The sequence below is a fragment of the Mobula birostris genome, chromosome 4 (assembly GCF_030028105.1).
Source record: "Mobula birostris isolate sMobBir1 chromosome 4, sMobBir1.hap1, whole genome shotgun sequence".
Classification (NCBI taxonomy): Eukaryota; Metazoa; Chordata; class Chondrichthyes; order Myliobatiformes; family Myliobatidae; genus Mobula; species Mobula birostris.
In genome coordinates this window covers 137923471-137949084 of record NC_092373.1, presented here as the reverse complement: position 1 = coordinate 137949084, position 25614 = coordinate 137923471, and the positions used below count along the sequence as shown (strand labels likewise).

Here is a 25614-nt window from a genome sequence, read left to right as displayed (position 1 = left end):
AATAAGTTATGTGTATTCATGATCTTGAAGTTGATCAAAAGATAGACAGAAGGAAGCACTGTAAGCATAGCTTCCAACAGATGGTTAAAGTGAGTACACAGCAGGTGCAGCAAGCTAAAAAGAAATAATTTGTGAGGTTGTGGTGGCAAGGGAGGAGTGCAAACAGGAATATTAAATTAGTGATGTCAAGAATGAGAAGAAAGAGTACAATTGGATCCTTATTTTTATGAGTAATCACAACGAGGGGAGAGTAAGAATACATTTCAATTATGAAATGAAGCAACATGCTGTGTTGCTGACATAAAATTCCGTCAAATGAGTTTGGACTCATACATGTACAAGACTGTCAAGGCCAGGCGATTTCACAAAAGGCAGAGGGTTAATCTGTTCCTGTCCCGATAATGGCATTCAGCATGTCATAAGTTGCATTTTCAGAATCCTGCAAGTTTATCTCTTTCAAGAATAACATTCAGATAAAAACAAACAGCTTACTTAAGTGTACTTAAACACATATCTAATGATCGCAAGCTCATGCTATATGTTAAGAACTCAGAGTTCTGTTGGTCTACACCATCAGTGAGTTGCTTGTTGGCAGAGATAATGAAGGAACTGCACAACATGCTGTTGCCTGAATTGATGGAGGCTTAAGCCCAATTTATACTTCTGCATCAAATGTACGCCGTAGGTGCTGCGTACCCTATGCCGTAGGGTGACGTGCTCCTCCGCAAAAAAGTAACTCACACATCGCGGCGACGCAGACCGCAACAACTGTGATTGGTCCGCTTGGTAGCATCACATTTCCTCATACGCATTTCTGGTTGCTTTTCTCCGCCGTGTCTGTACACTGATGCAAAATAAATCATTGGAGATGATGAACCAAATCGTCAAACCTACCTGCCGACATCCGAAAATATTTGAAATGTATTTCCTTGTCCATGTCTGTCACGAAGAACTCAACACAGTGGCATAGAAACCCCACTGCCAACTAGCGTTTTGGTGGTGAATTGCAGAGCGACGCAGACACAACTACACAGACCTGCTACGGCATAGGGCTACGCAAAAGTATAAATCAGGCCTACGGTGTAGCCCATACGCACAAGTATAAGTCAGCCTTTACAGTCAAATAGTGAGTGGCTGTCATGGTCACTTTTCTTGTGATCACAAGACCTCTTTAGACATGGTTAATCTGGTATGCCGCAAGTTCAATTCATTGATTTATTGGATGCAAGCAGGGGCGGATGGAGGCAGCCTAGTCTTTGGTCATAGGGAGGATTTGGCCCAAAGTCATTGTGTTGCCTGTTTGCAGCTGCCTGGAGCGAGGGACGAAGCTGTTGCACTTCACCGGGGATGGTGATGTGGCATGGTGTCCAGAACGGACTTGACGCTGCCCTCCCAGGGTTTCACTCGGCAGAAGACAAGCTCTGTTTTTTAGTGGCACTCAATGGACTCGGGCCTCAAGCTGTGGGGTCGCCTGCTTTTCAGCCGCGGGAGGTGAGGCGTCCGAGCCATTGCACTCTACTCGGGGTGGCATAGTGCAGTTGTGGCAACTGAAGATTTAAAATGGTTGTTTGGTTGTGTTTTTATTAATATTCTACATGTGCGTGTATATGCGAAGACTGGGCCCAAAGCTACGACGTTGCCTAGCAGGCATCGGGGGCCAGCGGAAAGATGATATCAGTGGGCTGGGGGTGGGGGGTGGGTCTGGATTGTGTGTGTGTATATATATATTCTGTGTTGTATTTTTATTGATATTCTATACTGGGTTGTTGTATGCATCAAGCGCGTGGGGGGGGGTAGGTGAGCCTCATGACTCTTATTACGTGATTGTGATCTTGTGTCTGCTTACTGTGTGTGACTGTTGGTAATGTGTCTTTGCACCTTGATCCCGCAGTAACACTGTCTTGTTTGGTTGTATTCATGAGTATGCATATATGGTTAAGTGACAATTAGACTTGAAATTGAATTCAAATACAATTTGAACAAATTTAATTTGAAACATGGATGAATGAAGTTTGCCAGTTTTTGGAGAATGTAAATTTATTTAAATTTTCATTAGGAGTTTGACATCTTCAGTGACTGATCCATTTTCTTAAAGCATATGCAATCCACTTTGTTGCTGGTAATTAGCATAAAATTCAATGAGTTTCTGAGGGATCCTTGGGGTGACTATTTTAAATGACTGTTCAAAATGCTTTTTCGTGATTATCTTGGCCTGCAGATCTTCTTGAAGGGCCAAAAGAGCAGCTTCTCTGCAAAGGGCAACGATCTGAAAAAAAAGCAAAAATAAATCTATGACTTAAAGGAAATTAGATTAAAAGTGCTAACATACTTCCTTTGCTTCATTTTGTTGAGATTATAATATGAAGCTCTGCTACTGCAATGCCCTGGTTCATATTTTTACTGCTATGCTGTATGTTTTTCATTTTGCCAGTTCTGCGACAGTTGCTTGTTTTCAGCCAGCTAGGTTTACAGCTTATGTTTGGGTTATTGTTGAAGATAAGAGATGAGGAGAAATGTCTGCCATCCAATTAGGATGGTCGAATTGAGGGGGAGGGTCCATCATTTGTGGTGGACTGTCTTATTTCGTGGCACTAATTTGTAACAGGGTAGTGAATGACACAGCACTGACACAAACAGGGGGTTTGGGGTGGGATCGCACCTCAATCCCACAAGTTTGGTGGGACCAGAGATTGTCTTCCCTTATACAGCCAATGAAAGAGTGTTTCATTGTGGACGTATTCTCTGGGATCGAAATTGCTGGATGCTGTGCGATTGTCCTGAGCACTGATCCATGGGGTTGTGTGTTAAAGTCCGTGCTAAACTATTGTCTGGTAAAGTGATTACGATACATGGTTATGGATGCTGGGTTGAGTGGTGGTGCGAATCCACGGGGCTACTGGTAATGAATGCGTGTGTATTGAGTGGGGCAGATGTTCATATTCCTGACGAATTGTTAATTCAACTTTATGTACTGTTAAAGCTGTAGGAACAGTTATGATTGTGGAGCATTGGTTTGATAAAATGGCGGGCAAAGACTCTGCTTTAATTCAGACTAGTGTTGACGTAACGGTGGTGGAACTGCCTGGTACTATCGGAGTCCGGGGGGGGGGGTGCGTGGGCTGTCTACACTTCCCCGGAGGAGGAGAGTAGAGTACTGCTGGGCAAATCACATGTCCAGTCTCCCACAGCTGGGGGTGGAGACTTCGAAGACAGGTTGCTCTCGTTTCTGTGGAGCGAAGGGAAGGAGTGGTCTGATTTGAAATGTCTAATGAGTCCTCCAGTGAAGAGTGAGTCTTCTGAGTTGGAATCAGCCCTTATCTCCTTGGTGAATAAATGGCTCAGTGCCCAGGCAGAGGGTCTTAGTTATTGAAAGCTGAGAATATTCTCTGGGGTGAAGCCCATCCCTGAGGGGGAAGAGGAGCATGAGGCTTGGGCGGAGCAGACCTCTCATGTTAGATGAGTGACAGTGTTCTGATCACGTAAAAAGACAGCGATTGGTTGAGAGGCCGGGCTTCCAATATAGTGAGAGCTGTAGACACAGAAGCCTTTTGCTACCTCTGCGGCCTACATGCAAGCACTAGAAAAGATGTTTGAGCACGAGGCGAGGTTGCCCATCAACCTCTGTTTTGGGAGCAAAGGAAATCTACGACTGAAGACCTATCTGAAGTATGTGTCTGATATGAGAAGGGAGCTGAAAAAGGCTTATGAATTAGTTGGGGTCGTGGCAGCCAAGCAAAATCAAGGAAATAAGAGGAGGTATGATCAAAAGGTTAGGTTCTCCCAACTCATGCCTGCAGATTGAGTTCTGATAAAGATTTGGGGCTACCTGGGAAGCATAAGTTGGCTGACTGCTGGGCGGCTATGCCCTACATAGTGGAGAGTCAGATGCCAAACGTACCAGTTTTCCGGGTGAAACCAGAGGATGGGAATGAGCCTGTCAAGACTCCAAGACTCTCCATCGGAACCAACTTATACCTCTGGAACAAGAGATGCATGTTGACCCGGAGACTGACCTGACCCTACACCTAGTGAAAGGACTCTGCGGCAATGTGGGGAGGAGCGGTTGGGGGGGGGGGGGTTGAAGGACCAGCAGTAGGAAGGATTAAACCGGCGCCCACCCCTGAATGGTATACGGACTCGGAGGATAAGGAAGTGGGGGTGTGGTATATGCTGCCTTTCACCAACTCTCCAATAACTGAGGAAGAGATTCCCATCCTTTCTCATGCTGAGCCAGGTAAAATAGGGGAGATTAGCAGTGCTCGGGCAGGCTTTCAGCTGGACCATGAAGGGATGAAGAGGAGCTTAGCCAAGTGGCAGAGGGATCTGAGTTACAGGAAGGCACGAGTGATAGACTGGAGAAGGCCTCACCATACAGACCAGAAGTGTCCCAAGTAGTGTCTGATACTGAAGACATAGGTGATGTGGTAAGGAGGACTCAAAGAATCAGGAGTCCCTGGATAGGCTGGCCTATGTAGCACCAAGGGAACAGAGTACAATGGCTATCCGCTGGTGAGATATGTCACTACCCATTACAAATGGATTAAAGGTGCTGACATCACGAAATTCCTTTAAAAGCTGTGGTATTAAGATGAGGTGACAAATTATTTCAAGGTCATGAGGACTGACTATTTCGGAAGGGGGGAGGGTGTAATGCCCTGGTTCATATTTTTACGGGTTATGCTGTATGTATTTCATTTTAGCAGTTCTGTGAGAGCTGCTTGCTTTCAGCTTGCTCCATTTTCAGCTTACGTTTGGGTTATTGTTGAAGATAAGAGACAAGGAGAAATACCGCCACCCATTTAGGATGATCGAATTGAAGGGAAAGTTTCTCTGGTTAGGGACACTAAGGTTGGGCTTGGGGCTTTTGTTCGAGAGGAGATGAAGAGGGAAGATGCCAGAGAGAAGACGTCGTAGGATTCGACCCGGAGCGGGACCATGATTTGACGAAGCCCAGGGTGAGATTGATTGAGGATCAGTGACTTGGCGAAACTGTGAGCTCCAACTTGTGCACATTGGACTGCTTTGTTAAAGTGGGCCCTTTTCTTTTTTTTGTTCTTTTCTTTACAAATCCTTTAGTCAAATTAAGAATTATAAAGATAAATCTTTTAATCGTATGCGGTGTACTGTATTATTTCGTGACACTAACAGGATAGCAAATTACACAGCATTGACACAAACAGGGTGTCTAGGGTGGGATCACACCTCAATCCCACAAGTTTGGAGGGGCCAGACATTGTCTTCCCTAGACTTATGCAGCTGAGGAAATCAGGGTGTTTCACTACTTTTACTCATTGTGCTCAAGCCACAGAGTTACCAGCTACTCTCTTGTAGAGGAAGTTTGAGATTATCCCTCTGCCTTTTTGTGAAAGGTCACCTGGCCTTGACAATCTGTTAGGACAGTTCTAATATCCACTTTTCATCTATGATTTTGGACAATTAAAGCATGACTATCTCATCAATAGGGATAGCACATGACCATCTAATACATGAGTATTTGAGACAGGACCATTACATCACAATTAGAAACAGGAACACCAACAAATCTTTCTTCTTTTTAGTTCAGTAATAATAAAGTATAACAGTTAAATACATAGCACCAGCTGGCTTAGCCTATACTATTGATAAATCTAGGGGCCTTACTTATCTGCAATGTCCAAAGTACTCATATATTGCTTTTCACTTTGCGTTATGTGTGGCTCTCTCCTTATTCGACCATTACTAAGATGCACAGTAAAACATCAACTAGATGAATGTCCTGTTAAAAAAAAGATAATGGAGAAAAACACTCCCTAGAGTGCTATTGAATAAGTTTACCTATCTCTCTTCCCAATGCAAGGGCAACATTTCAATGATATCTTTCAATCTGCAGTCACTCGCAGAAGCAAAATGCTTTAGTCCCTTCACACTTCACTGGATCAGAATCAGGTTTAATATCACCGGCGTATGTCGTGAAATTTGTTGTTGTGCAACAGCAGTACATTGCAATACATAATAAAAAATATAAATTACAGTAGGAAGTATACATTTAAAAAATAAGTTAAATGAGTAGTGCAAAGAGAGTAAAAAGAAAAAACAGTGAGGTAGTGTACATAGGTTTATTGTTCATTCAGAAATCTGATGGTGGAGCTCAAGAAGGTGTCCTAAAACAGTGGTCCCCAACCACTAGGCCGCAAAGCATGCGCTACCGGGCCGCGAGGAAACGATATGATTTGGCGATATGAAACGATATGAGTCAGCAGCACCTTTCCTCATTCCCTGTCACGCCCACTGTTGGAACTTGAACGCACGTGAGGTCATTACCCACGTGTCATCTATGTCAGCGCGAGAAGATCAACTCCTCGAGTTTGCAAGTGATGGTGGGCTAAAAAGTATGTTTGACATAACATCTCTGCTGGCATTCTGGATCAAAGTCAAGGCTGAATATCCTGAGATAGCCACGAAAGCACTGAAAACGTTGCTTCCATTTCCAAGATCATATCTCTGTGAAGCGGGCTTTTCTGCAATGAATGCAACGAAAACTAAATTGCGGAATAGACTGGACACAAGGAACCCCCTTCGAGCATCACTGTCTCCCATCACCCCTCGAATGGGACCGTCTTGTTGCAGGGAAACAAGCCCAGGGATCCCACTGATTCAGTGATATTGGTGTGTTGGTGTGTTGCAATGATTTTATATGTTCAAATGAGGAAAATATGTGCTCTGTGTTTAATATTAAATTCGTTAGATAAACCCTTTTAGAAACAAAATTGAGTGTATTAGCCACTTATAAGTGACTTAGTTGACTTATCACTTATATTCTGGTTGTGATTAACAACCCCTCACCGGTCGGCCGGTCCGCAAGAATATTGTCAATACTAAACCAATCAGCAGTGCAAAAAAGGTTGGGGACCCCTGTCCTAAAACATTGAGTGTGCGTCTTTAGGTTCCTGTACCTCCTCCCTGATGGTAGCAATGAGAAGAGGGTACGTTCTGGGTGATGGGGGTCCTTAATAACAGATGCCACCTTTTTGAAGCATCGCCCTTTGAACATATCCTCAATGCTGGGGAGGCTGGTGCCCATGATGGAGCTGGCAGAGTTTACAACTTTCGGCAGCTTTTTCTGATCCTGTGCAGTGGCCTCTCCATACCAGATGGTGATGCAACCAGTTAGAATGCTCGCCACCCTATATATGTAGAAATTTGCGGGCGTCTTTGGTGACATACCAAGTCTCCTCAAACTACTAATGAAATATACCCACTGTCATGTCTTCTTTTGCAAAGGGACGTACAGAGGCCCAGGTTTTGGAACTTGATTTTTTAACGATTTTTTTTCCCTCTCTGTACCCAATTTTAACCCACCAATAACTTGGGGATCTCTGATAATTTTAAAATTTACTAGTCCAACCATATAAATATTGTTGTATCAAGAACCGGTCAGAGACTTGGGTATCTTGTGGTAAGTGATGTTGTTTTGACTTCTCTAAGCCTTTCTAACACCCTTGAGTTGCAGGTTTAGAAGCAAGATGGAATACTCTTCATTAGCACGGATGAATGCAGCTCCACAACCGAGGCAACTCAACACCATCTAGGATAAAGTTTGCTTAACAAGTACCACATACACGACCCTAAATATTTATTCCCACAACCATAAGCATGCTGCCCTTGCTTAATGTGTACAAATGCACACTTTCACAAGAGCAGTAGTCAACAGTGAAAACCATGGCCACTTGTTCACTTTAGTCAAGAGATGTTGAGGCTAATTCTACGCCAGATATCACCTTCTGGCTGAGATCAGCTCATTCAGCTTGGGCAGTGAGGTTAACCTTGAAATTTAGGCTCATCTGAGCCAGAGATATTAATTTGTCACAATCCCACTGACTGTTGCTGAAATCCAGAACCCAGTGCCATGAAATTGGTCTGAAACTGTATTTGACCCACCATACCTCATGATTTTTCAACATAATCTCTCTTTTTGGTCAATTCCTTAGGAGTCTGTGGTGATTCGGTATGACATTTAAAACTTTGACAAACTTCTGTAGATGTGTAGTGGAGAGTATATTGACTGGCTGCATCATGGCCTGGTATGGAAACACTAATGCCTTTGAATGGAAAATCCTAACAATGATAGTGGATTCAGCACAGTAGATCACAGGTAAAGCCCTCTCAACCATTGAACACATCTACATGAAATGTTGCATTAGGAAAGCAGCATCCACGATCAGAGATCCCCACCAACCAAGTCATGGTCTCTTCTCACTGCTGCCATCAGATAGAAGGTACAAAAGCCTCAGGACTCGCACCATCAGGATTGAGAACAGTTACTACCCCTCAACCGTCAGGCTCTTAAATAAAAGGGGTTTAAGTACACTCACCTGCCCCATCATTGAAATGTTCCTACAACCAATGATCTCACTATTTATTTTACCAACTCATGTTCTCATTATTTATTGCTATTTATTTATATTTGCATTTGCATAGTTTGTTGTATTTTGCACTCTGGATGATCTTTCATTGATCCTGTTATAGTTACTATTCTATAGATTTGCTAAGTGTGCCCACAAGAACATCAACAAAGCCCACCGGCAACCCCCCCGCCACCCCCGAGTTTGTTGGAAATTATTATTAGTGAAAAGAAAAAAATCCTACTAGTGACCTAATGATACAGTTTGATTTTGTTATTATTTGAAAAATGAAAGATATGAGAACAAGAAGATAGGTTGTAGCTAAAGGTTCAGTTTAACAAAAACAGCTAACCTTAGGTTAAAGCATTCTGAAAGCGGCAAGCTGCCTGTATTTATCACTAAAATTATAGGTATCCGTTACATGCTGCAAGTCGCCCCTCTTCAACGCCACCGACGTTGTCCAAGGGAAGGGCATTAGGACCCATACAGCTTGGCACCAGTGTCGTCGCACAGCAATGTGTGGTTAAGTGCTTTGCTCAAGGACACACACGCTGCCTCAGCCAAGGTTCGAACCAGCGACCTTCAAATCACTAGACGAACGTCTTAACCACTTGGCCACGTGCCAACACCATCACTAAAATGGGGAATTGATAACTTCTATCTGCTGCAGATCCCCAATTGTCTAGGTGCTGGCAACGACTGGATCCAAAATGGTGAGGTCCTGCACAGTCATGGGGTTTTACACAATATAACACCATGGGATTTCAGTGAGAGGTTGTGTAGGATTGGAGTTAGACACAAGTCATCTTGCCCATAATATGGCTGCAACAAACTCCCCAGTTCTTCCTCTGCTACACTGATGACTGCATTGGTGTTGCTACATGCACCAATGCTAAGCTTATCAATTTCATCAACATTGCCTCTAATTTCCACCTGCTTTTAACTTCACTCGGTCCACTTTGGACACCCCTTTTTGATCTCTCTGTCTCCATCTCTGGAGACAAACGTCGACTGACATCTTATATAAACGGACCAATTTCCATGGTTACTTTGACTATACTGTTATTCTTCCCAGCCTGTCTCCTATAAAAATGTTATTCCCTTTACTCATTTCCTTTGTATCCACTGTCTCTGTCCTCTTTCAAAGAATGGAGTTTCCCTTCCTCCACCATTGATGCTGTCCTCATTCACATCTCCATTTCCTGAACATCTGTGCTCACCCCATCTTCCCACCAATAGAGTTCCTCTTGTCCTTACCTACCAGCTCATCAGCCTCCACATCCAACACGTCAGTCTCCACAACTTCCGCCATCTCCAAAGGGATCCTACCACCAACCATATCTTTACCTCCCCCGCACTGCTTTTGTCTGGGATCACTCCATCTATGATTCCCTTACCTATTCATCCCTCCCTACCAATCTCTTTCCAGGCACTTACCCGTGCAAGAAGCCAAAGTGCCACACCTCCTCATACACCTCCTCCCTCACCTGCATTCAGGGGTCCAAACAGTTCTTCCAGGTGAGGTAATACTTCAACTGCAAACCTGCTGGGGTTGTCTACTGTGTCTGGCACTCTCGATGTGCCCTTCTCTACATTGGTGAGACCCGTCGTAAATTGGGGGACCACTTCATTGAGCACCCCCGCTCCATCTGTCAAAAGCAGAACTTCCCGGTTGCCAAACATTTTAATTTTGATTCCCATTCCCATTCTGACATGTCAGTCCATGGCCTCCTCTTGTGCCATGATGAGGCCACCCTCAGGATAGAGGAGCAACACTTTATATTCTGTCTGGGTATCCTCCAGCCAAATGACACGAATTTCAATTTTTCTTTCCAGTAAAGTAAATTTCTTCCTCCTCACCTCTTCTTCTATACCCACTCTGGCCCCTTATCTCTTCTCACCTCCCTCTGGGTTCCCTCCTCCCTCCTTTTCTCCTATGGCCCACTCTCCTCTACTATCAGATTCCTTTCTCTCCAGCCCTTTGCCTTTCCTATCCACCTGGCTTCACCTATCACCTTCTTGCAATCCTTCTTCCCTTTCCCCAATCTTTTTATTCTGATGTCTTCCCCCTTCTTTTCCAGTCCTGAAGAAAGGCCTAGGCCTGAAACGTCAACTGTTTATTCATTTTCATAGATGGTGCCTGACTTGCTGAGTTCCTGTCGTATTTTGTGTGTCTTCCTTTGGATTTCCAGCACCTGCAGAATTTTTTGCGTTTAGAGCAAATAATGACAGTTGTACAAGCCACATACCCAACAATGCTGGGTGTCAAACCTGCAAGACTTTGAATAACATCCTAAAACTTTTTTTAAGAACTTGTGTCTTCTAAAAATTATTACACAGGCAGAAAGAATAAAAAACAAAATCGAGGAAAGAAAACCAGTACTGACCAATTAAATGTTCAAATGAGAAGGCAGGTTTGTTTCAAGCCAGGTTTAACATGGCATAGATTTAGTGGGCAGATTCCAATGATAAGTTTTTGGGAATTCAGCAGAATTTGAGAAGTGCAGTGCTGGAATTCTGATAGAGTCTGGAGAACAAATTGTGCGGCAGTCCTGAACATGCTGACAGACACTGGAGCTAAGTACTTGCTGAAGAGTTGAGGACACTTTTCAGCAAGTTCCAGCACAGACATATGTAAGTACTAAGTAATTTGTTGTTTTCAGATAACCAGACTTTCCTGTTTGTGTCAGAACTAACTTGTTCTTACGTAATATCATTCATCTGCAACATGAACTCAAGCTTTCTCTCTCCACAGATGCTCAGGACTTTCAATATTCTTTTATTTTGGTTCCAGGCATCTGTTTCTTCTTTCACTGCTGCCCTCATTTATTTATCTCCAGTTACTCCTTCAGATAGATCAGCTCCATCACTTGTATGAAAATCATTTGTGTCACCTGAACAGCCTTCACTTCCACCCATTGCAGACATTCTCTTTGTTCTCTCCACATCCTGCAACTTAAAACGTGCTTGGTTTCTCATCTTTTCTTCTGTTCTGATGGAAGGTCATTGACCTGAAATATCAACTGTTTCTCTCTGCATGGATGCTGCCTGACTATCCACATCTTCTGAATTAGTAGATCAGGCAGCATCTGTGGAAAGAGAAGAAGCATTCACATCTAAGGTTGAAAGCTCTGTCGGAACTGAGAAAGAGAGAAAACAAACACACACAAGAACCGCAGATGATGGAACCTGCAGCAAAAATCAAACCGCTGGAGGAACTCAGTGGAAAATGGACAGTCGATGACAAGCTAGTTTTAAGTTGCAGAGAAGCTGGGCTTGAATATGGCAAAGGAAGCATCTACGATAATGGTAGGGCCAGGGTGCCTCTCGTCAATGGGGTAAGAAAGGCGATAAAGGAATGTGAAAGGTGCAAGATGCAGGGCATGCCCAGTGGGTTAGGTTGGGCTCATGGAGAGAAAAACTAGCATCACAGCCTTAAAGAAGAACTAGCTACTTCTGATGCTGACAGAGAAAGTGAGTTATCTGAATTGGAGAATTTTATATTGAGCTCAAAAGGTTACAATGGAATATAGATAAGTACAGCACTGGACAGGCCACTTGGCCCACAAAGTTGTGCTGATCTTGATGCCAATTTAAACTAAGTATTATCCATATCTCCCCATTCCCTTCAACCGTATGAGTTTCCTCTGGATGTTCCTGTTCCCTCCCACAGTCCAAAGGTGTACTGGTTGGTAGATTAAATGGCCATTGTAAATTGTCCTGTAATATTAAATAGATGGGCTGCTGGGCAGTGTTGCTTGTTGGGCTAGAAGGGTTTGTTCCACGTTGTATCTCTAAATAATAAAAAAAATAAATGTATCTATCTAAAAGACTCTTAAATTCTACCAAACGGCCTGCTTCCACTATTACCCCTGGTAACCTATTTCAGGCACCTACTACTCTCTTTGTAAAAACCTTGCCCCTCACATCACCTTTAAACTTCTCACCGCTAACCTTAAAAGCATGTACTCTTGTGTCAGACATGTCTACCCAGGGAAAACGATTCTGACTGTCTACCCTAACTATGCCCTCATGACTAAAAATACATCAGCCCTCTCCTCAGCTCCAGGGAGAACAACTGTTTTCCTTATGTTTCCTTATGGCTCATACCCTCTAATCCAGATAGCATCCTGGTCATACCCTCTAATCCAGATAGCATCCTGGTCATACCCTCTAATCCAGATAGCATCCTGGTAAACCTCTTTTGCATCCTTTCCAGAGTCTCCACATGCTTCCAGTAATGGGATGACCAGAACTGCACAAAATACTCTTAAAAAGTTTTATTCAGCTGTAGTGTGACTTCCTTACTCTTCTACTGAACACCTCTATCAATGAAGGCAAGCATTCCATAAGCCTTCTTTACCACCTTATCCACTTGTGTAACTACTTTCACTGAACCATACAGTTGGGCCCCAAAATCCCTCTGTACCCTCAATACTATCAAAGGGCCTAAGATTAATTGTGTATTTTCTCTTTTCATTTCACCACCCAAATTGCAGCACCTCAGACTTATCTGGATTTCCATCTGCCACATCTCTGCCCTTGTCTGTAACCGATCTATATTCAGCTATATTCTACAGTAGTCCTTTACACTTTCCACAACCCTACTAAACTTGGTGTCATAAACAAACAAGGTACCCAGATAGAGGATGAGCTTTATTCCTCAAGCTTGCAATGGGCCTTTTTTAAACAATAGTACACAAGGACACACAGATAGACCAGAATAGGAAGGGGATGGAGAAAGAAAGTGGATTGCAACAGAAAAATCAGAGTGGACTCTGCAGGCTGGGTGGAGGCATTCTGTGAAGTGGTCAATGAATCTACATTTGGTTTCTCCACGACAGAGAGCACAATGCGGACACTGAGTGCAGACACAAGGTTGGAAGAAGTGCTAGCAAATCACTAATTCAACTGAAAAGGCTGTTAGGATCCCTGAATGGTGGGAAGAAAGAGACGGAAAGTCAGGTATTGCATTTCTTGCTATTGCATGGGACAATAGCATGAGCAGGGGCTGGTTGACGGGGGCAGAAAAGTGGAACGGGGGTTGCAAATGGAACGATCCCTTCAAAAATGGATGGGAAAGGAAGATATGACTGCTCTGCAATCTTGTTGACACCTGCAGAAGTTGGAAAGTATAATCCACTGACTGTAAGAGCTGACGTGTAGGAAGCCAAGGACCAAGGAAAGTCTATTCTTGCTGTATTGAGCAGGAGAGGTGGGCTGAGAGCAGAAGAGCAAGATATAGATAAGACTGGCCTAGGATGCTGTCAACCTTGCATTTTCCATTCTTATTTCAGATTCCCAGCATCTGTAGTAGTTTGCTTTTCACTTTGTTGGTTCATCTCAGTTATCAATAAGCACCATGCTCCCATTGTACTGGGAGACCTTTGTCCAAGATCCTTGAGAGGAAAACCATGGCACAGGCTTTCCCCTTCAGCCGTCATCACAAGGAAGTACAAAATAGTGAGAAGGACAAGAGTTTGATTTTTACACAGATGTTGCTAAGAGTATTGTTATCATTATCAGAATGTTGCAATACAAGAGCTCTGTCACAAGCTCGTTTGATTAAGACAGGAGACAATCCATGATGGACCGTGAGATCACTAGTTTGCATTAGTATCCAAGGATTGATTGTAGGATTTATCTGTACCTTCATTTGCCAGTAAAATAAACCAGTTTAATGATTTGCACCTGTCTTTCCCTTACCCATCTGTTCACATTCTGCTTTTGAACAGATTGCAGAGGGGGCTGCGGTGAAAGACGGGGTTCATAGTAGTCATAGTCATACTTTATTGATCCCGAGGGAAATTGGTTTTTGTTACAGTTGCACCATAAATAATAAATAGTAATAAAACCATAAATAGTTAAATAGTAATATGTAAATTATGCCAGTAAATTATGAAGTAAGTCCAGGACCAGCCTATTGGCTCAGGGTGTCTGACCCTCTCAGGGAGGAGTTGTAAAGTTTGATGGCCACAGGCAGGAATGACTTCCTATGACGGTCTGTGTTGCATCTCGGTGGAATGAGTCTCTGGCTGAATGTACTCCTGTGACCACCCAGTACATTAGGTAGTGGATGGGAGACATTGTCCAAGATGGCATGCAACTTAGACAGCATCCTCTTTTCAGACACCGCTGTGAGAGAGTCCAGTTCCATCCCCACAACATCACTGGCCTTACGAATGAGTCTGTTGATTCTGTTGGTGTCTGCCACCCTCAGCCTGCTGCCCCAGCACACAACAGCAAACATGATAGCACTGGCCACTACAGACTTGTAGAACATCCTCAGCATCGTCTGGCAGATGTTAAAGGACCTCAGTCTCCTCAGGAAATAGAGACGGCTCTGACCCTTCTTGTAGACAGCCTCAGTGTTCTTTGACCAGTCCAGTTTATTGTCAATTCGTATCCCCAGGTATTTGTAATCCTCCACCATGTCCACCCTGACCCCCTGGATGGAAACAGGGGTCACCGGTACCTTAGCTCTCCTCAGGTCTACCACCAGCTCCTTCGTCTTTTTCACATTAAGCTGCAGATAATTCTGCTCACACCATGTGACAAAGTTTCCTATCGTAGCCCCGTACTCAGCCTCATCTCCCTTGCTGATGCATCCAACTCTGGCAGAGTCATGCGAAAACTTCTGAAGATGACAAGACTCTGTGCAGTAGTTGAAGTCCGAGGTGTAAATGGTGAAGAGAAAGGGAGACAAGATAGTCCCCTGTGGAGCCCCAGTGCTGCTGATCACTCTGTCGGACACACAGTGTTGCAAGCACACGTACTGTGGGCTGCCAGTCAGGTAATCAAGAATCCATGACACCAGGGATGCATCCACCTGCATCGCTGTCAGCTTCTCCCCCAGCAGAGCAGGGCGGATGGTGTTGAACGCACTGGAGAAGTCAAAAAACATGACCCTCACAGTGCTCACTGGCCTGTCCAGGTGGGCGTAGACACGGTTCAGCAGGTAGACAATGGCATTCTCAACTCCTACTCGGGGCTGGTAGGCGAACTGGAGGGGATCTAAGTGTGGCCTGACCATAGGCCTGAGCAGCTCCAGAACAAGACTCTCCAGGGTCTTCATGATGTGGGAGGTCAATGCCACCAGTCTGTAGTCATTGAGGCCGCTGGGGCGCGGCGTCTTCGGCACAGGGACGAGGCAGGATGTCTTCCACAGTACAGGAATCCTCCAGAGCCTCAGGCTCAGGTTGAAGACATGGCGAAGTACTCCACATAGCTGAGGGGCACAGGCTTTGAGCACCCTGGTACTGACACCATGCGGTCCTGCAGCCTTGCTTGGGTTGAGACGTTTCAGCTGTCTTCTCACCGTGGTGGTTTCATGTGGGGAAGGGGTATAGTCATGAGAGCAGGTTGGGGGACTGTGAGGAGGGGTAGGAGGAGAGAGTGGAATATGTGTTGGTCGGGGACCGACAACAGATGGCTCATGTGGGGTATGGGCAGGGGCCACAATGTCAAATCTGTTAAAGAACAGGTTAAGTTCATTGGCCCTGTCCACACTGCCTTCAGCTCCTCTGTTGCTAGTTTGCCAGAACCCAGTGATGGTCCTCATCCCCCTCCAGACCTCTCTCATGTTGTTCTGCTGGAGTTTCCACTCAAGCTTCCTCCTGTACCTGTCTTTAGCCTCCCTGATCCTGGCTTTCAGGTCCCTCTGTATTGCCCTCAGCTCCTCCCTATTTCCATCTCTAAACGCCCTCTTTTTAGCATTCAGGATGTCCTTAATGTCCTTTGTCACCCAAGGCTTGTTATTTGAACAACAAAAGACAGTTCTTGTTGGAACACTGCAGTCCACACAGAAGTTGATGTAATCAGTGATGCACTCTGTGGGCCCATCAATATCCTCTCCATGTGGCTCACAGAGTGCTTGCCAGTCTGTCACCTCAAAACAACCCTGGAGCGCCCCATAAGCCTCCTCCGACCATTTTCTCACTGTCCTCGAGGTTGCAGGTTTACTCTTCACCAGAGGCACGTAGCAGGGTTTCAGATGCACCAGGCTGTGATCAGACCTTCCCAGTGGGGGGAGGGGAGAGGAGCTGTATGCATCCTTAACGTTAGTGTACATCAAATCCAGAGTCCTCTCCCCTCTGGTTGTACAGCTCACATACTGCGTGAAGTTGGGCAGTGTTCTAGCCATGGTAACATGGTTGAAATCACCAGACATGATAATGAGGGCACTTGGGTGCTGGGTTTGTAATCTGGCTATGACGGTGTAAATGATGTTACACGCTGACGTCGGGTTGGCAGAGGGAGGGATGTACACAACAACCACAATTGCATGCGAGATTTCCCTTGGTAAATAATATGGCCGGAGTCCAACAGCAAAAAGTTCAATATCCGGGCTGCAGACACGTTCCTTGATCGTAATACGCCCAGGATTGCACCATCTGTTGTTTACCAGAACCGCAAGCCCCCCTCCTTTACGCTTCCTCAGATCATAAGGAAGCACTGGTGTTACACCCTCAGGTTATGCAACAACTGAGAATGCCATTCAGAGAATGTACCTGGAATTGGGGCTCTCAGACTATTTGCAAGATTGAGTCTTGTTACTGCAAATGAGAAAATATCTGAGACAAATAGATTACTTGTTTGACACTTCCATTCCTACATTACTCGTACAATAACCTGGTATGAAATACTTCAAATTATTCTCTGTAAATGTAACTCAAAATTAGAAGGACAAAATAAATCCCCTGCTGGGTGTTATTCCACATTATTAGATATTTTCATACTCTTACCATACTTTATGACTATATGAATTTATATGTGAATTTAAAGGTCAAACCAGTTTACAGGGAGATCAGGACCTGGCCAGAAGTTGCCACCTCAGCACTGCAGGACTGCTTTGAAAGCATGTTCTGGGACATATTCAGGGAGGTAGCTACCTACGATTTCCACATGAACATTGATGAATATGTGGGATCGGTGACTGGCTATACCATACAGGAAAATACATTGAGGACGTTATCGTGATTAAACACTATACTGCTGCGGCAAACCAGAAACCATGGCTGACTGCACTGCTTAGGGATTGGGACGCTGCCTTCAGATCGAAGAGACAAGATGGCTCTAATGTCAGCAAGGGCTGTGCCCTCCCATGCCATCAGGAAGGCAGAGGATGAGAGCAGGCATATCCACCCTGCGCGTCAATGACAGCGATGCCTCCCTTCCTGATAAGCTAAATGCTTTCTGTACATGATTTGACGCATTGCATGATGTGACATCGAAGAAAGCCCCCTCTCCCCCTGAAGAACAGGCACCCTGTCTGGCCATAGCCCAGCTGAGGAGGATCCTAGCCAGGGCAAACCCACACAAAGCTGTGGGGCTGGACAACATTCCTGGTCAGGTGCTGAGGGACTGTGCGGCCCAGCTAAGAAGTCTTAACGGAGATATATAATACTTCTTGGAAACAGTCCGCTGTTCCTGCAGGCTTTGAGGCTGCCACCATCATTCTGGTGCTCAAGAGAGCCACGGTAACTGGCCTAAACAATTCTGCCCAGTAGCATTGGCTTAAACAATCATGAAGTTCTTTGAGCAAATGGTAATGGATCATATAAAATCCCACCTTCCAGCTACATTGGACCTTTTCCAGTTCAACTAACAACCAAACCCATCCATGATGATGCAAGAGCCTTGGCCCTCCACTCCATCCTGTCCCACCTGGAAAATGATGCCTCATGCACCAGGATATTGTTCACTGACTTCAGATCGGCATTTAACATGATCATCCCTCAGAGGCTGGTGGGTAAACTGTCCTCTTTGGGACTCAACAACCCTCTTTGTAACCAGATCTTGGACTTCTTAGTGGACAGACTCTAGTCAGTTCAAGTTGGCAGCACATCTCAAGCTCCGTTATGCTGAGTACTGGTGTCCTCAAGGCCGTGTGCTCTGCTGGCTGCTGTTCGTGCTGCTGACTCACAACTACACTGCCAGAAACAGCTCAAGCAGCATCATCAAGTTCAGTGATGATACTTCAGTGGTTGGACTCATCGGCAACAATAAGTTGGCTTGCAGAGAGGAGGTAAAGAGGTTTGTCAAATGGTGTGAAAACAGCACCTTGAGTCTCAACATAGATAAGACAAAAGAGATGATTGTGGACTTCAGGAAGGTACAGGTTGGCTACACCACTGCACATCAACAGAGTGAGTGAAGAGCACAAAGTTCCTTGATGTGCACATACCAGACAACCTAACCTGGACCCACACCACTTCCTCTCTAGTCAAAAAGGTACAGCAGCCTCTATACTTTCTGAGCAGATTGAATCGTGCAAAGGTCCCTGCCCTCACTCTAACTGCTTACTATAGGAGCACCATCAAGACTGCCTGTCTGCCTGCATCATTGTGTGGTAAGGAAGCTTCAAGGCATTGAACCACAAGACCCTACAGAGGATAGTAAAAACCACAGAGAAGATCACTGGGGGTCTCCCTCCCCCCATTTATGACATTTACTGGGAGTGTTGATGAGAATCCCTCCCACCCATCCCACAATCTCTTTGACCCACTGCTGTCAGGAAAGGAGGTACAGACCACAGCTGCCAGACTGGGTAACAGCTTCTTCCCTTGGGCTGTGAGACTAACGAATACCTTGCCACCACTGAGGTCTCATCACTAGGACAGCAAGCTGTTTACTGTTTACTTGTGCTGCACATAACATGCATTTTGAATTATATTTTATTAACCTAATTCTGGTAATATTTTGGTGTATGTGCTGTGTGTGATATATGTTTTGAGGGCGCACCATAGTCTAGAGGAATGTCGTTTCTCTTATATATGTACAGTTAGGTGACAATGAACTTGAACCTGAAGCGATACTCAGAAAATTTGCTGAATATTCCAACTATTTGCAAAAATGTATCGATCTAGTATTCTAGCATTTTAACCGCAAAAACAGAATCCTCATGCCATTAATATTTAAAGCACTTTCTTCCACAAGAGTGATGATTTTTTGACAGCAATATGATGTCCGGATTACTAGCTTCCTGCATTTCACAGCTCCATTACACCATGTATATGAAAGACTTTGTTTAAACCAATTCCTGTTATTACACTCCTTGAAATTCAATAAGAAGAAAGAATTTGGTTAAAGCTGATGAAAGCATTCTTGTTCTATGATACTCTCTGAGTACTAATTTTCCCCAAAGAGATGAAGCTGGACTTGTGCCAGGCCAAAAGGGGCCTGTGCCTGGGACGTGGTCTCATCTTGGTTTGTGGTTCTGCGAGTTCTGACATGCATATTACTACCCCTTCTATAAAAAGACACGGAAACCACAATTGCTTTCTGATTGCTATGGTATTACTTAGGGTTTGGCCAGGGGGCTGCATGTAGTCAAGAATATACTGCCTTAGCTCTAGAATAAAGCATCGTCATTTGGGTAGAAAATATGGAAAAAATACAGATAATGTTTCACAACCATGGGATGTCACAAAGTACTTGAAAATCAATTTTTAATATTCGGTCAACATTCTAAGGCAAGAAATGCATAGGGTACCAGAAACTCTGACAAGATCAACTGTGGCAATTTGTGATTGAGGGGTGAATGCTGACCAGGAAACTGGGTTGATTTTACGGTTCTTCCTTAAATGATGTCTTGGGATCACTTATCTACATTTGGGAAGATAGGTAGGACCTTAGTTTAATGTATCATCTGAAAGAGACTGGGCTTGAAGTTCTATTGCATTTCACAAGGCTTTTTAGTACTACACCACTGACCTAGATCAAGCAATGTGGTTGAGAAATTTCTGTGTACCTAATGTGCTTCTGGGAATTCAATGATCACCCTCCATGCATATGATGGGCACATGCAAGGAGAACACAGCATGCTTTGGTCTTGTCTGTTGGTGAGCAATGTATGATTGCTGTCACTCTTGAGTTTCTGCTTTTTCACCAGTGCTTTTGTGTGAGCCATTTTTTTGTCTCGTTCAATCACAATGTACAGATCTCCACAGAATGTGGGGATAATTGTACCCAGCATAGTCCCATCTAATTTTACAGATGCCTTATGCTGTATGGAAAGATGGAGTACAAACACCAAACATCACTACATTCTGTCCCTGGTATTGAAAAGTATGGAACAGGTCCTGTTGCCATGCAAAGTTCCTTTAAACTTGCTACACTACCTGTCATTTGTAGGAAAGTTTCTGCAGATAAACACCTTCGACCACAAGATCATCATATACTGTAACAATCAGCATGGGACACCCTGCATGCCCTGTGGGACAAGGTGATGGTTCACCCTGTAGGATTTTTTTTGAGAAGACTGACAAAGTCACTTAGTGACTCATTGCCAGAACTCACAAACAAGCACTAGGAAGTTGTTTGGATGGCAGTGAGATGCATCCACACTGTCAATTCCTTAACGCACAGTCAGAGGTTCAATCCCAGTACCACTGTCTAGGAGATGGCTGAAGGGCAGATGAGAAGGTTACCTACTTCATTATAGATTGCACTTTTACAAAAGGCTGGAAAGTGATGCAGTGGTGATTGTCAAGTTTTGCTCCAAGCAACTGCACTATAGGGTACTCCTGATATCAACACCACATACTGAGATAAATATCAACTGGTGCTTGAATATCATTAACTTGAGAAAGATGCACTTTGGTTTGTCTGAAACTTGTTGGTCTTCCAGTGTAAGGAGATGTTTGCAAGTGAATGCTGCTGACGGGCAGATTCAAGGTGCAGGTGTACATGTTGATAGGCGACGAAGTTTGGTCCAGCCAGTGCAAAGGCATTATGGGGAAGGATCACAAACACAAAAGATTCCACAGATGCTCGAAATCCAGAATAACAGATAGGCAGGCGGAAAGGTAAAGGTATTGCTTCACCTTCCTCTTCTTCTTCTTTCCTTTCTCCACCATTGATGCTGGTCTCACCCGCATCTCCTCCCACCACAACAAGGATAGAGTATCTCATGTCCCTACCTACCCCACCAGCCTGCACATCCAGCACGTTATTCTCTATTACTTCTGTGATCTTCAATGGGATCCTACCACAAACACATCTTTACTCCCTCCCCCTACTCTCCACTTTCTGCAGGATCACTCTCTCCATAATTCCTTTTCCATTCATCCCTCTCCACTGATCTCCCTCCAAGCACTTAACCCAAGCAGAGTAAGTGCTATACCTGCCCATTCACCTCCTCCCTCGTCACCATTCAGGGTCCCAAACAGTCCTTCCAGGTGAGGCAGCACTTTACCTTTATGGCTGTCGGGATCACCTACTGTATCCGATGTTCCAGGTGCGGCCTCCTTTACATCAGTGAGTCCTGACATAGATTAGGGGACCATTTTGTTGAGTACCTTTGTTCTAGCTGCACAAGGGAAGATTTCCTGGTGGCCAACCATTTTAATTCCACTTCCCATGGGATAGTGCTGTGGTTAGCATGACGCTTTTACAGATCAGGGCATCGGAGTTCAGAGTTCAATTCTGGCACCATCTGTAAGGGGTTTGTATGTCCACCCCACAAAAGGGTGGGTTTCCCCTGGGTGCTCCAGTTTCCTCTCACATTGCAAAGAGGTACGGGGAGAAGGCAGGGGAGTGGGGATGACCAGAAGGATTGGACCAGCCCATGACAGAATGGTGACTCGTCGGGCTGAATGGAACTTCTCCTCCTATATCTTATGGTCTTATAGATACCAGAGAGTAGGTCAATTAGTCATTGTAAACTGTCCTGCGCTAGAGTTAAATAGGTGGGTTGCTTGGCGGAGTAGCTCGTTGGCCTGGATGGGCTTGTTCCACACTGTACCTCTAAATAAATAAAGAAATTCCCATTCCAACATGTTAGTACTTGGCCTTCTCTACTGCCACGTTGAGGCCACTCTCAATTAGGAAGAGCAACACCTCATATTCCATCCGGGTACTCACTGTACACCTATGACTGTGTAGCTAAGTACAGTTCCAACACCATATGCAAGTTCGCTGATGACACCACTAGTGAGGGCTGTATCAAAGGTGGTGATGAATCAGCATACAGGAGGGTGATTGAAAATTTGGCTGAGTGGTGTAACAATAACAACCTCTCACTCAATGTCAGCAAGATCAAGGAACTAATTGTGGACTTCAGGAGGAGGAATCCAGAGGTCCAATCCAAGAGCAAGTACTCATCAGAGGATCAGAGGTGGAGAGGGTCAGTAACTTTAAATTCCTGGGGTGTCACCATCTCAGAGGACCTGTCCTGGACACAGCATACAAATGTACTTGCAAAGGAAGCACAACAGTACCTCTACGTCCTTAGGAATCTGCAGAGATTTGGCATGTCATCAAAAACTTTGACAAACTTCGATACATATGTGGTGGAAAGTGTATTGACAAGCTGCATTATGGCCTGGTATGGGAACACCAATGCCTTTGAGTGGAAGAATCCTACAAGAGGTAGTGGATTCAGCTCAGTACACCATGGGTAAAGCACTCCCAAACACTGATGACATCTACATGAAATGTTGCTGTAGAAAAGCAGCATCCATCATCAAAGATCCTCACCACCGTGGCCATGCTCTTCTCTCACTGCTGCCATCAGCAAGAAGGTACAGCGCCTCAGGACTCACACCACCAGTTTCAAGAACAGTTACTACCCCTCAGTCGTCAGGCTCTTGAACAAAAGAGGATACCTACACTCATTCTATTTCTGGTGTTCCCACAACTGATGGTCTCACTTTCAGGCCCCTTTAGCATGTTATTTCATGCTCTCGTTATTCATTGCTATCTACTTATATTTGCATTTGCATAGTTCGTTGTTCTTTGATACAGTTTACAGTTACTGTTCAATAGATTTGTTAAGCATGCCACAGAAAAAGAATCTCAGTGTTGTATGTATGTACTCTGATGATAAATTTTACTTTGAACTTTGGGTAGCCTCCAACCTGATGTCATGAAGATCGATTTCTCCAACTTCAGGCCCCCTAATCGGCATTTTGTGAGGGAAGGATCACAGTCTAGGATCCCGCAACCAATGAACATTGTGGAACTGCGACTAGGTAACAGTCTCTCAGGCACTTCATGGTTGTATTGTTAAAGGGAAAACATGAATAGTCTTAAACTATTGTACAAGAATGTATTGATTTGATGGTATAATGAATGTAGATACAGATAACAAATGTGTTTACTGCAAATATTATGAATTAGCTCTGTTTTTGAAATAAAATATGTTTCTGCTTACAAATACATGGTATGTCAGTGACACAGCCTGTTATGTAGAAGCAGACTGAAGGCCCAAACTTGATAACATTTACAAGACACAAGGTTACTGGAGTCAGGGGATGCAGGAGTGAAGATTCCATCAGAGTGAGTTATTAGGCCAGAAGTTTAAGTTTCATACAAGAACCTCAACAGAAAAGAGGCTGAATTTTGAACACTGTTTGCCACAAATAGAGGTAAATTATAGACAAGCGGATCACAGACAACACTTGGAAACACTTTGTCATTTAAAGTGGATCTCCCCCTCCCTCTCCCCCTTTCAAATTTCTTACTAGCTCTTCCTTCAGTTAGTCCTGACGAAGTTTCTCGGCCCGAAATGTCGACTGTACCTCTTCCTAAAGATGCTAAACACAAAATAATCTGCAGATGCTGGGGTCAAAGCAACACTCACAACACGCTGGAGGAACACAGCAGGTCGGGCAGCATCCGTGGAAAAGATCGGTCGACATTTCGGGCCGGAGCCCGAAACGTCGACCGATCTTTTCCACGGATGCTGCCCGACCTGCTGTGTTCCTCCAGCGTGTTGTGAGTGTCTCTAGAGCTGCTGCCTGGCCTGCTGCATTCACCAGCAACTTTGATGTGTGTTGCTTGAATTTCCAGCATCTGCAGAATTCCTCGTGTTTGCGTTGTCATTTAAAGTGGGCTGATTTTTCAGTTCACCCATCAGCTTCATGTCAATAAATCTCACTTTTGGAAGAGGTTTGAATAGCTATCCTGTCCTCAAATATATTACTATTTTCCTATTAGATTTTAACTTCCTGGGTCAGATAAATTCAATTAACATACAATGTTGGGAATTGGCAGCAACATTTGCTGGATTAAGTTGTGTAGTACTTATCAGAGTACTTGAAAACATTACTTTGCTCCTTTACTTGTCAAGTGAATTCTAAGAGAAAGGCATTGATATTAGTCCAGGACTTTCCATGTTCTGTCAGCCTGAATACTTCATTTGGGACAGTTTGTTGCATCATCAGTTACAGCTGTTTGTCCCACAGGGCAGTGGACAGTAAATGCATCCATTATCATTATTTCATTACACCACAAACCGATTTCTCATCAGCCAAGCTAATCAGAGGGGAAGTAATTAAGAAGATGGTAGGCAAGTAAGGGAGACAAGAACAAAACTCTTCAATATATCACACATCCTTGCCGGCTTGCTACTTGCAAAATTCAAAGTGAAAAACAATTTTACAAGCAGACATAAGGTGGCGAATGACAAAGTGGCACCTGAACAAAATTAATTAGGATACTTCAGCAAATACAAAAATAAATCTCCTCTTCCTTTTTACCAAAAGGAAGTGTCTTGCTGAAGGTAATAAACTTTATTTCTGGCTAGGGATAGCCAGTACCTCTATCAAGTGCTGTTTTCATGTAGGTGCCAAGGCAATGTGTGTTTCTTGCCTACCAGGACAGGATGCTTAAAGTGACAATCAAAGTGAAAGGCTAACCAGTTTATTCCTTCACCATGTCAACTGAAGTATGTCAGGCTAGTGGGCTACACTGTGATTAGGACAAGCCGTGTTGTGACACATGGAACCTTTTGGTCTGATTCCATCAGTCACTACTTTAACTGGATTATCCACGAAGTAAACCCAAAAAACATTTTAAAAGATAATGCAAACAGCCTGCTAATAAAGTGGGAGATATCTTATGGTATGTGGAGCTTTACAACACTGCAACAATATAAAGTCACGCACACTGTATTACTCGATCACTTCCCTCACTATACAGTAGTATTCGCAAACTCGGTCAGCCAGAAATGTTGAATAGATGATATATCTTGCCTTCTTCCTGAGATTCCCAAAATCACAGAAGAGAATCTTTATCAATTCAATTCACTCCATGTGTTATCGAGTAAAGGCTGAGAATACGGGTACTGCAAAGAACACAGGACCAGACAACATCCTGGCTATGATACTGCCGAATTAGCTGCCCCTAAGGCCAAGCTGTTCCAGTACAGTAATAATACGGGCATCCAATTTATGGAAAATTGCTGAGGGACATCCTGTTCACAAAAAAACAGGACAATTACCACACA

The 25614-nt window shown here is 44.2% G+C and overlaps 1 protein-coding gene across 2 annotated transcripts in view; it reads right to left on the bottom strand.

Moving 5' to 3' along the window:
* Positions 1 to 2001: 2001 nt before the first annotated feature.
* Positions 2002 to 25614, bottom strand: part of afg2a (AFG2 AAA ATPase homolog A) — a 457570-nt gene continuing 433957 nt past the window's right edge. For both annotated transcript variants that reach the window (XM_072256115.1, XM_072256114.1), the window contains exon 16: positions 2002 to 2266. In XM_072256115.1, coding sequence (XP_072112216.1) covers positions 2090 to 2266 — 177 coding nt within the window. In that variant the 3' untranslated portion in view covers positions 2002 to 2089. The remainder of the gene's footprint in view (positions 2267 to 25614) is intronic.